General features: G+C 32.6%; 1 protein-coding gene across 1 annotated transcript; it reads right to left on the reverse strand.

The window, feature by feature from the left end:
- Window positions 1-11,100: 11,100 nt before the first annotated feature.
- Window positions 11,101-11,757, reverse strand: LOC115879586. The gene has a single exon (XM_030896479.1). It carries the CDS (start codon window positions 11,755-11,757, stop codon window positions 11,101-11,103), a length of 657 nt encoding a protein of 218 aa, XP_030752339.1.
- Between the last annotated feature and the right edge of the window lie 644 nt (window positions 11,758-12,401).

Raw genomic sequence — 12,401 nt, forward strand, 5'->3', positions numbered from 1 at the left:
AACTTTGATCTGAAGAAAAGTTTGATTGTTATTTACCAAATTTTTGTTTATTTTGGCTTCATAAAGAAAATTTTCTCGATTACCAAACTCATAGCTTTTTTCTAAAGTTTTTGGTCTTAATCGAATATTATTTTTGCAATTGACCACTTAAGCCTCTAATAAAGTTTTAATGCTAGTTCTTCTCATAATTTGCTATTTTTATGAAAAACAGCTAGTTTTAGACTAATATATTTAATTTTGAAAAGATTATGAACGTGCGTTCACCTCATTCCAAAATTATATGGAGTTTCGTTATTATTGTTTTGTGGATAATCAAATCTTGAACAAGACAATCTAGATTTCCGTTGGTCACCAAAGCTGAGATTTAATAAGTTTTTAATTTGATCCCATGAATTTAATTCATGAATACGAGAACCAATTAAACATAATGCCTGCCTGATAATCTTCCATTACGTAATTCATTATAAAAGAAAGCAGTGTCCATCTGTTTCCTTCTCTATAAAGTTTGTTACTTCTTGACACGTATCAATAAAATATTTAAAGTATGTGGATTGCCATCTTACACAAATTGTATCAATATATAATCTTAAATGAATAATTAATTTGACCTGGATTTTGAGACTGATTTGAGATTTGAGATTGATTTGAAGTAGCCATTACTTGATCTAAAATATTTTCTATTCAGAGTTAATAATTGAATCAGAAATAGTTCTATATCTGAGACTTTGTTCAAAAACCATTCTCTTTTCAAATGTCTAGAACTTAAATTTTGAAGCCCAAATTGCCAGTTTCCTCGATTTCACCTATTAACATAAAATAAACTTAATCAAATCGTTTCTTTACGAATAAAATTAAAAAAGAAAAATAAAATGGAAATGGATATATATGGAAAAAAAGCAAAATACGAAAAATAGTTTTAAAATAAAATAAAAAAGTAAACAAAAATACGCAGATACTAATAAGCAGAATAGAAAAATACGACACTTACAGTAGAGAGATGTACAGGAGTCTAGCTACATGTTCATTGAGTGCGATGTTTTTGGGGATGATTTTCGTTGATGATTTCGTTTTTCGCGATGGCTCGGTTTTTCGGGTGGTTTTTCGTTTTTCGTTTTTCGTTGCTTCGTTTTTCGTTGCTTCGTTTTGTTTCTTCTTAACCTAACTGGTGTTGCTTATGTTTGTCTTGACCAGGTCCTTATTCTAAGCTGGTTTCTTTGCTGGGATGCTTGTCTTCAGGTGTTGGACTTTCATGATGCTTGTCCTCTGTTCCCAATGCCTTTGGGCTGTTTCTTGCTTTTCACTGTCTCGATCCGTCCGTTTTTTGGGTTTTACCAATTTAATCCGCGTAACGGGCACCAACTACGATTTTTGTTAGATGGCTTGGCAAATCCTACCGACTGCGCCAGTTTTCTTTCGTGACCGGGACAATTACTTTTTAAAAAACAACACAGAGACTTGATAAGTTTATTAATATGTTTGGTTGAACAGTACTAACAAAAAGATGAGAAAATATAATTGTAACTTATATTTATAAGCTTCTACTGCTGAGGTAGCAGTGACGTCAAAGGCGTGTGACGTACCCAGCTACGTGGATATAATTAGCTAACTCTATACTCTATACATTGATTTTAAGTAGGTTTTGATTTTTTTTATTACCCTTACCTAAGCGGTCATTTTTTTACCACAGTAGTTTTTAATTAGTGTATTGGAAATACAACTCAGTAAAATATGAAGAATGGTTTTTACAGAGTGAGTATGGCAACCAAAGCAAGTAAAATTGAATAAAAAATCATAGTGCTGGTAGAATATCTATAGCGTTCTTTTGCTAATGTTCACAATTTTAGTTGATCAGAAATAAATTCAATTCCTTGTGACAAATTTTCATCCTCTATTTTTAGGTTTTTAAGTAAATTGGATATAAAGTCCAAAACCTGGTAAATTTGTCATATCTGTTTTATTTTCTTGATACTCGTTAAGATTGTCACAGTCGGTATTGGAATTGTCATGTTTAGTATCCTCGTTGGTGTCTAACGAAAAAGTCATCATCGAACTATCAGTTCAAACAATTGTATCAAGTAAATTTCCTATTTCGTCCAAATTACTGGAAAAAAAGGAGTCTTTATATTATTTACTTCTGAAGTTATTACCTGACCATATAAATATGTATTTACTTTTAAGTTATCGGCAGTTACAACAGCCCAAGTAATTGTAGGCCCCAGAGTGTATTCTACTTTGAATATGGATAAACCATTCTCGTTAATAATGAAAAACCAACCAAGTTAAATTAAATGACTGAAATAATGGTTTAAGTTCCTCATGTGTTAAATATTCTTGTTTGCTTTGTTCAATTGCTTGCTGAAAATGAATTTGATCTAATTCGTTAATTTTTTTGTCTTTGCTTTTCCGATATGATATCTTTTTTGATAAATATTTGGGGCAATTCGGAAATTTACATGGTACGCTAGTTTCTTTTAATCGGGGCAAAGTTAAATTAACTGAAACGATCTCACCGGTTTTTGTATCCTGTTGGGAAATTTCATAAATAAAATCCTCCTTTTCAAAATGGCACTCACCATACCATTATTGTTATTCGGTCACACACCCGATTATCACACACCCGATTATTGTTATTTGGCCCAAATTTTCGCGAGGAATTGCAGTTAACCATTTTTTGCGAAGTTTTTTGTCTCTGGGAAACCGAAACACCCGAACTTTTGTACCGCTAGCATAAAATTACAACCTGGGACACAATTATGGAACAACATATAAATCACTACAAACACTACACTATCTAAATTTGTTAAAAGTACAAAAAACACATCAAATAGTCCGTTCAATAATACCTAATCGATAAAATCGAGCGAATTCATTGACCCAACAAAAATAAACGCGGCGTCTATCTAGACAAAGGAAAGAGAGTCTCTCTTTCCTTCTCTAAGGACAAAATACTCGGAAGCTGAACCGCGCAACCGCGGTTTACGTCAAACTCAGCTGAACTTTACCGCTGATGGACTTTTATAAATATCAGAGTAAATTATGGCCCTATTTAAAAACAAAGTTAAAAACTCATCAGCATTTCTGTATTTTTAAATCATACAAAAAATACTCATTAAGTTCAAAAAATTATTCATAACGAGAGTCTCTCTTTCCTTCTCTAAGGACAAAATACTCGGAAGCTGAACCGCGCAACCGCGGTTTACGTCAAACTCAGCTGAACTTTACCGCTGATGGACTTTATAAATATCAGAGTAAATTATGGCCCTATTTAAAAACAAAGTTAAAAACTCATCAGCATTTCTGTATTTTTAAATCATACAAAAATACTCATTAAGTTCAAAAATTATTCATAACGAGAGTCTCTCTTTCCTTCTCTAAGGACAAAATACTCGGAAGCTGAACCGCGCAACCGCGGTTTACGTCAAACTCAGCTGAACTTTACCGCTGATGGACTTTTATAAATATCAGAGTAAATTATGGCCCTATTTAAAAACAAAGTTAAAAACTCATCAGCATTTCTGTATTTTTAAATCATACAAAAAATACTCATTAAGTTCAAAAAATTATTCATAACGAGAGTCTCTCTTTCCTTCTCTAAGGACAAAATACTCGGAAGCTGAACCGCGCAACCGCGGTTTACGTCAAACTCAGCTGAACTTTACCGCTGATGGACTTTTATAAATATCAGAGTAAATTATGGCCCTATTTAAAAACAAAGTTAAAAACTCATCAGCATTTCTGTATTTTAAATCATACATAAAAATACACATTAAGTTCAAAAAAAATTATTCATAACGAGAGTCTCTCTTCCTTCTCTAAGGACAAAATACTCGGAAGCTGAACCGCGCAACCGCGGTTTACGTCAAACTCAGCTGAACTTTACCGCTGATGGACTTTTATAAATATCAGAGTAAATTATGGCCCTATTTAAAAACAAAGTTAAAAACTCATCAGCATTTCTGTATTTTTAAATCATACAAAAATACTCATTAAGTTCAAAAAAATTATTCATAACGAGAGTCTCTTTCCTTCTCTAAGGACAAAATACTGGAAGCTGAACCGCGCAACCGCGGTTTACGTCAAACTCAGCTGAACTTTACCGCTGATGGACTTTTATAAATATCAGAGTAAATTATGGCCCTATTTAAAAACAAAGTTAAAACTCATCAGCATTTCTGTATTTTTAAATCATACAAAAAATACTCATTAAGTTCAAAAAATTATTCATAACGAGAGTCTCTCTTTCCTTCTCTAAGGACAAAATACTCGGAAGCTGAACCGCGCAACCGCGGTTTACGTCAAACTCAGCTGAACTTTACCGCTGATGGACTTTTATAAATATCAGAGTAAATTATGGCCCTATTTAAAAACAAAGTTAAAAACTCATCAGCATTTCTGTATTTTTAAATCATACAAAAAATACTCATTAAGTTCAAAAAATTATTCATAATGTTCAAAATTCACGCAAAGCGCTTCTCGCCGAACAAAACCGAACTCTCCGTGTAGGATCCGAATGCTTCCGAGGTTTTCGTGATTGCGGTTGCGCGTTTCAACTTTCGAGTATTTCGCAGTTAAACAAGGAAAGAGAGACGCTCTTTCTTTGTCTTGCCGAATTCGTGTTAGAATCGCTAGGCCCACAGACCGTGACGTCAGCATCATTTTTAATTTAAGCACTTTGTCTTTTTTGTAGGAGTTAATAGAATATACCACTACAGAATTAAGCGATAACACTAGCATTATCGCCCCCAAAACCTATAATATTTTCGTAGGAAATTAAATTTTCATCCAAAAATCTTTTTAAAATATTAAAAATAGCATCCGCACTAGCATTTTCAACTTCTACTAGATCAATGAATCTATCTAAAATTTTATTTTGCCCCTCACTCCAAAAACGACCGATTATAGCTAGTGATTTTTGTGCTGACATCTGTGGTTTTATCTATTATCAGTGAAAAGCCACATATTTTAGTTCTTTGACTATATCTGCTCTTAAAGATGGACCTAAGATACCTGTTATAATTTTTGTGGCTTTGCCTCTCTTAATAGTAACTTTTTTTGCAATGTCAGAATCTGGAAAAGTCAGTTTTGTTAATTCTTGCAAAATATCCTTTAGAAGCAGGGGCAAATTTTGTTCACACAGGTAACAACAAAGTTTAATTTCTGCTATTTTCACATTCTTCTCTAAACATTTGTTGGTGTCTTTATTCTGTAACACTTTTGTGATACTTGGAGTGCTTTGAGCTGCTCGAGCATTTTTTTATGCAACTCATCATTTTCGTGCCTTTTCAAATGAAATCTACCAAAAAATAGAGGCTGCACTAAAAGAAACAACTGATTTTTTTTAATGACAAAAGTTTCTAATAAAATCAGTAGACGCGCGTAGCCAGGTTGGGGCCAGGGAATCTTTTGCCCCCTGTCATGCATTGATACCCATTGCGTTTCTGTATTTTTAGTTAAAATAATAGTTTTTAAAAAACTATGAAACGCCACTGAATTGAATAATATCATTGTGATGAGTGAAGGTAGTATCAGACCAGGCTACAAAAATAGCACACAATGTTCACACACTAGCTGAAAACGTGGAGATTTTATGCTGTAGCTACCTACAATAGTTTCAGGTTGCGACTAAAATCTTCTTACAAGGAAATACCAATTCGTAGGGTAATATTTCTTTATATTGTCACTTGGTAAAAGCGTAAACATCAAGAGACAAAACAGGTATTAGTTTAAAAATTATAAAAATAAAATTGGTTGACGAATGAAGATTTTTTATGAATACTAAAAAAACAACCAACTGATCAGATAATGTCTTTTTCTACAAACGTCAGTAAAAATGTAATTTTTAACGCATGCTGGCAGTGCCTAAAATGTGACAGTATGTTACTGATGGTAAAAGTCATTTTATCATTCAACTTACTTTTAGCACCAGTGCTAAAAATAAGTCACGTGATTTACTTTTAACACTGAAGGGATAACAATTACCCTAGCAACCATAAACTTCATAATTAATTTGATTTCAGAATGACATATTGCACATCCCAAAGAAAGCTGTATTAAGTGCCTAATTAACAATTTTATAGGAGGAGCATTTAAAGAATTGATATAATACATTTGTTCCCACAGTTTTATTAATTTTATGATATTTGTTATATTGCTTTATTTTTGTTAACTATAATAAGGATTTGCAAAATGTAAAATGATATTTCGGTCAGGTTTTCAAAAACGCCAAAAAACTTTGATTTTGTTGACTTAATACGGTTTTCTCCAAAAAATATAATTTATTTTTTTCCGAATTGTCGATGAAAGGTGAATTGAAACAAACAAATAACGCAAAAAGGCATTTATTTCTAACCATTATATTAACATTTAGGTTAACACAATTTTAAAATTTAATTTAAGTCATAAAGAAACATTTTCTTAAAACCATTAAAACAGAGGCTCGTAAAAATGTTTGTAAAAATCTGGTATAAAATGCTTTTCAAGAAGGAATTTTAAATCCTTTTTTTTTATTCTCATTAATTGGGCGTTTTCAATTATAGGCTTTTTTAAGTTTGAGTTCTGCTGGCAAAGAAGATGCCGCAGATCCAGATTTTCTCGTTGTTTTTTTTTTGTTTAACATTAACACACTTCCATTGGCTATCAGAATATGACTGTTTATAAAAAAACATGAAAGACCGTTCCTTTTCTATTTTTAAAATTTTAATCTGGGATAAGTAAACCTGTTCATTTTCGACATTTTTATCGAAATTATTGCCAATAACTGTTGTTAATTGTTTGACATCTATAAAGTCTTTGTGAGTTAATTCTTTAATGGCAAATGTTTTTTTTCTGTTTTCTTGAATTTCTTATAACGCTGATAAACTGATCAGGTGTGTATATTGGATGGCGCCTTACGGATTTTTGCAACTAAAAAGAGAATCATTCTAATAAAGTATAATTTTACGTAAGTTTCGGAAGTTTTCGAGAACAGTTTTATAGAAAAATACCTCTTTTCTAATTGTTGAATGTGTGCTGTCTCCTTCATTTTGGGTGTGCCCGGCAATAAGGTATTTATGAGAAATGCACTTTATCTTGAGTATTTGTACTGCATACATGAAAAGAGCAATCATGTATCTGAAACAAAATAAACACCATTTAATGTTTATTTGTTCACAAAATTAAAAGTACTTACTTGTTTTTATTCTGAGCTCCGCAGTTATCACTATAAAAAGTAATTTCCAAGTCTTCGTTATTGACGGTATTTGCCTTCTCTTCTAAGTACTTAAAAATGCAAGACGTTACTTCAGTAGCACCTTTTCCTCCTCCTTCGTGCCAAACAAAACAACAGGAGTCTTCACTTTCAATTTCGGTTACAGTTAAATTCATTACATTTATTTTGGATTTATAATAAAATATTGATATAATAATAATAATAATAATAATAATAATAAATGTCTTTATTTAGTACCCAAGAGAAACAAATACAAAATATCATAATAAAAGATGCGGCGAGATCTAGCACAATGCTACTCCATCTAACCGCACTGTTAAAAATAAGCTTAACAACTAAATTCTAAGTCTAAGTTTTTTCGTGAGCAGTAACTAATGACACTAAAAGATTATAGAAAACAATAATATGATAGCAAAGGCGAGCATTAAATGAACAAACTAAAAACAGAAATAATTATAAGTTATTTTAAAATAATACTCTCGACGAAATTAAATACTTCTCTCATTCACATAATGACGCTTGACAGCCTTCCTGAATGAGCCAACAGAGGGCCTGCATAATACACTATTTGGTAAACCATTAAATACTTTTACAGCAGAATAACTAAAAATGAGCCTCTGAAACTTGGAAGTTCTATGTTTAGGTACAAACAAAATTTCGGGAGTTACGCGTTGCCCGACCGTGGATACTATTATTAGTAATTAATTTGTCATATAAGTATTTAGGAGTTGACTGTGACGAACTTTATAAACAAGGGTAGCTAAGTGAACATTGAATCGTTCGTCCAATGTTAACCAGTTGGACGCCTCTAACAATGGGGTGACATGGTCAAATTTTCTTTTGCCAAAACTAAACTTTAAGCAGGCATTTTGAAGCTTTTGTAGGCTATATCTATTTCTTTGTGTAATGGCTGAATAAAACATCACTATAGGAGATCATAGATAACACCAAAGAATTAGTTAACCTTAACTTAATATCAGTAGATAGAATATTTGCATGCATGTAAAGTACTTTTAATTTATAATAAGCTTTTTGCAGGACGCTGGACACATGATTTTCAAATTTAAGTTGGTTATCCAACAATATGCCTAAGTTTTTTTCACAGCTTGAAGGTACAACTAGTGTGCCATCAATAATAACTTCCATACATTGATGATCAGGCATGCCAAATAACAACAATTTGGATTTGCTTCCATTGAGTGCCAGCTTGTGAGATTTAGACACCTTAACAATCGTATCAAGATCTGAATTAATATTTCTTAAGGCATTATTGACATTAGATAATTGAAAAGAGTGGTACATTTGGGTGTCATCAGCGTATTGATGAGATTTACAAACAGTTAAAAATTCCGCTTAAAGTCGCAGGTGTACAAAAGAAAATAATAAAGGTCCTAGTATACTACCCTGCGGGACATCCTGTTGACATCTGTGTACTCAGAAAACGTAAATGCCAGCCGTACTCGTTGTTTCCTATTACTTAAATAATTATTAAAAAGTATAAGAGCGGAATCATGGAGACCAAAATATTTTAGCTTGGTGAGAAGTAAATTATGATCAAGGGTATCAAACGCTTTGCTGTAGTCCAACAGTACAAGTGCAGTCACATTTCCACTGTCTAATGAACGAAAAATATCATCACAAACATGCAAGAGCGCTGTTGTGGTGCCATGCCGCGCTCGAAACCCAGATTGTGTCACGGGTATTATAGAATTATTTAGAACAAATTCATTGTTGTGTAAACATAATTCGTTCTAATATTTTAGAGAAAATGGGTAGAATACTTATAGGACGATAATGAGAAAGTTCACCAGGAACGTCATTTTTTGGCACCGGTATTATATCTGCCATTTTCCAGCTTAATGGAAATGCGTTTGAAGAAAGAGCTTTATTAATGATATAAGTTATGTAGTGTGTCAAATATGGAATCAATAAAGTAATCATTTTTATGTCGATGCAATCAGAGCCAACAGAAGATGTTTTAATTGAATATATGATTCTTTCAACTTCAGCTTCATTAACTTCTTCAAATTTAAAAGCATTGTGAACATTTGGAAAAAAAATGAATTTTATTAGAATATTTATCTATAAATTGATTATTATTTGTCAGTGCACTCACTCCTATTTGAGGAATGCTGCTAATGAAAAAAGAACTAAGCTGATCAGCCGCATCAGAGGTCTGGAGCAAGGCAGATGCATCGGAGCTTTTAAAAGTAATGTTAAGGTTATTTAAAGTTTTCCAAAAAGAAGCAGGATCTAGTCTAAATTTATATTCAAGATAAGGTTTTTTTTCGTTCCGTACAGCACTTGTTACCAGATTACGAAGCTGCTTGTATTCATATAGAGAGGTATCAGTTTTTAACTTTTTATATCTTGTGAGAGCCTTCTGGCGCAGCTTCATCATAAATTTGATATTATCGGTAATCCAGGGAGCGGGGGTTTAGAAAAACCTAGATGTTTTAAGTGGTGCATGTATATTAAATACGTCTGTTATATTTTTTGAAAAAAGTAATCATCTGATCAATATTAGTCATATTAAATATGTTTTGCCAGTTCACGTTAAAAAGATCATTCACAAAATCTGTAAGAACAAAATGTGAATAATCACGATAAGTGCGATAGGAAATGGGCACACGATTTTTTGAAGATCTAAATCTGTTAATACTAGATGATGGTCAGATATATTATCCATATTAATAACCTGCACATCTGATATTAGTTTTGGGTTAGATGTAACCAAAACATCAATTAATTTACCCCCGAATTGAGAAATACAGTGGGCGACTGCACTAATTGCGTTAAATTATATTTATTGAAGAACTGATTAATGGCACAGCACCCAGGGCTTCCCGCTTCCAACATATCCACATTCAAGTCACCGCCAAACATGACAACATCGCAATCAGGCAAAAAAAACTAACAATGGCATTCTCCAGATCATCCAGAGAAGATGTCAAATTGGCCATGGGGGTCGATATAATGTCCCGAAGCAAATAATTTTACCATTTATTTTAGTACGTATCCAAAGTTGTTCCAGGGCACTCTGCTGGGCAGATGTATCGATTACCTGAAATTTTAAAGAATTGACAACATAAAATGCCACTCCGCCACCACGGCCATCTCTGTCTTTGCGAACGAGATTATAGTTATGTATTTTAAAATTGTTGCTACTCAAAGGCTCACTCAACCATGTTTCCGAGAGACCATAAATATCAAACGCCTCTATCGCCACATAATCAGAAAAACTGTCGAAATCTGAACATAGTTATCTTATATTAAAATGAGAAAAATAAAATTTATTTTTATTACTGCTCGCCGAAGCCATATAAGACGCTAAACAAAAGTAATGTGCACAGAAAATTTAAAAGAGAAATAGATCTACAATAATGAGATATAATTCTCGTTCAGCGAATAAATACGAGCCCATCAGATATTAGATTAAAAAAAAATAAAAATAAATCAAGCATACAACGGTATAATCAAAAACAAGGTAATAAAACAGTACATATCTGATGAACTTATAACGAAGTAAAAATATTCTATCATTATATTGTTTTTTTAGCAATGAGACCATAGAAACAAAAAAGAAATATCTAACATTTTTTGTCGAATAAATTCTCTACAGCGAGAAAAAATGAAAATTTTATAGTTAAAGAATCACAATAGTACTATAGTCCTTTGCAGGTACCTATACGCAGGCAAATATATATATGTATATGTAAAAAAATATTAATTTCGATTAGTTATTAGTAATCATACATTGTAATCGCAAAAAAGAGAGTAAAAATATTCCAAGGTATTAAATATATTCACATTAAATAAATTATAAAAATAGACACCAGTGCTGGTAGAGAAAAAAAAAGGATATGTATTTCGCAAAAAAGCCAACATGGATTTTAAACATTGTCTGCCTCTTTAAACGCTTGTACGCTGTTGCCATCATTAACCAAAATTCTTCCATATGTCGACCATGCGTTTCTCATGCCATATTTCCTTCTTGCTGCCAGCAATACTTGATGTTGCTTTGCTGTCAGGTCCTCGTTAATGTAAATGCCTGTCCCCTTAAGATTTCTTCTGTTATTAAAAACTTCATTGCGTTTTAAGACTGATGTGAATGAAACTATTGTTACTCTTGATTTCCCAATTTCCATTTTACCCATTCTATAAACATTGTTAATTTCTTGCAAACAACATTTCACCCTTACAGCATCATTGAGTAGAGTAAGCATTTTAGACACTAAGTTTTCGTCTGAGCCATCTTCCAAACCAACAACTCTTAAAGAATTTTGTCTGATTTTATATTCGAGGTTATCCATTCTTCCTTCCATCTTTATTATAGACTGTCTATTGGACTGGGTCATACTTTCTATTGTATTAAGTTTCTCCATAATACTCCCAACACTGTTTTCTATTTTTTCAAATCTGTTACTTAAGTTTTCCAACTGATTCTCAATTCTTTGATTCAATTTTGGGACGAGCTTAGTTATTATCGTCTCTAGTTGGTTATCATCATGGGGATTGGACACTGACGCACTTCTAGTTCCTTTACTCATGTTAAATCCAAATGAAGATCTGGCAACCTCGGAATCTCGAAAATATTAACGAAGCAAATATTCAACTAATACAATCAAACCAGGTATTCAACTTTTTTCTCCCTTAAGTCTGTCAACTTTACCTTCTATTTCTATTCAACTTTCAGGGAACAAACATCAAAACAACCGTTAAAATGCCAACTAAACCGTGAGCTCGTACAAATCGCTGTTTAACTAGCCATAGCCAAGCTTATACTCCATGATATATATCTCTGATAGATATCTCTCCTTTTGGTAGAGGCAAAACCGCCTGCATATCAAAACAGGCAACTATAAATTTTCCACTTATTTTGCTTTTGTCACAAGCCTTTTCTTAGTAGCAGGTACTACAACTTGAACCCGAGGAAGACGAGGAGTTTACAAAATTAGGATCTCCTACGTTATCGTCAATATCCTCTTCAAATTCAGACAATGAGTTGCCACTTTCATACTTGTTGCAATTATTATTATTATTAGTACGGGTATTCGCAACACTTTCAAACTCGATGGCCAAACTATGTTGTTGCATATCAGTAATGTTGCTGGTTTCAGATGAATCAATTATCGTCTCAACAGTAGAGTAGTGACTCGTTGCTAAATCCGTATCCGTATTCTGAGAAGTGTGA

Source organism: Sitophilus oryzae, unplaced genomic scaffold, assembly GCF_002938485.1.
Source record: "Sitophilus oryzae breed Bouriz unplaced genomic scaffold, Soryzae_2.0 scaffold_1582_pilon_pilon, whole genome shotgun sequence".
In the NCBI taxonomy this organism is placed as follows: Eukaryota; Metazoa; Arthropoda; class Insecta; order Coleoptera; family Curculionidae; genus Sitophilus; species Sitophilus oryzae.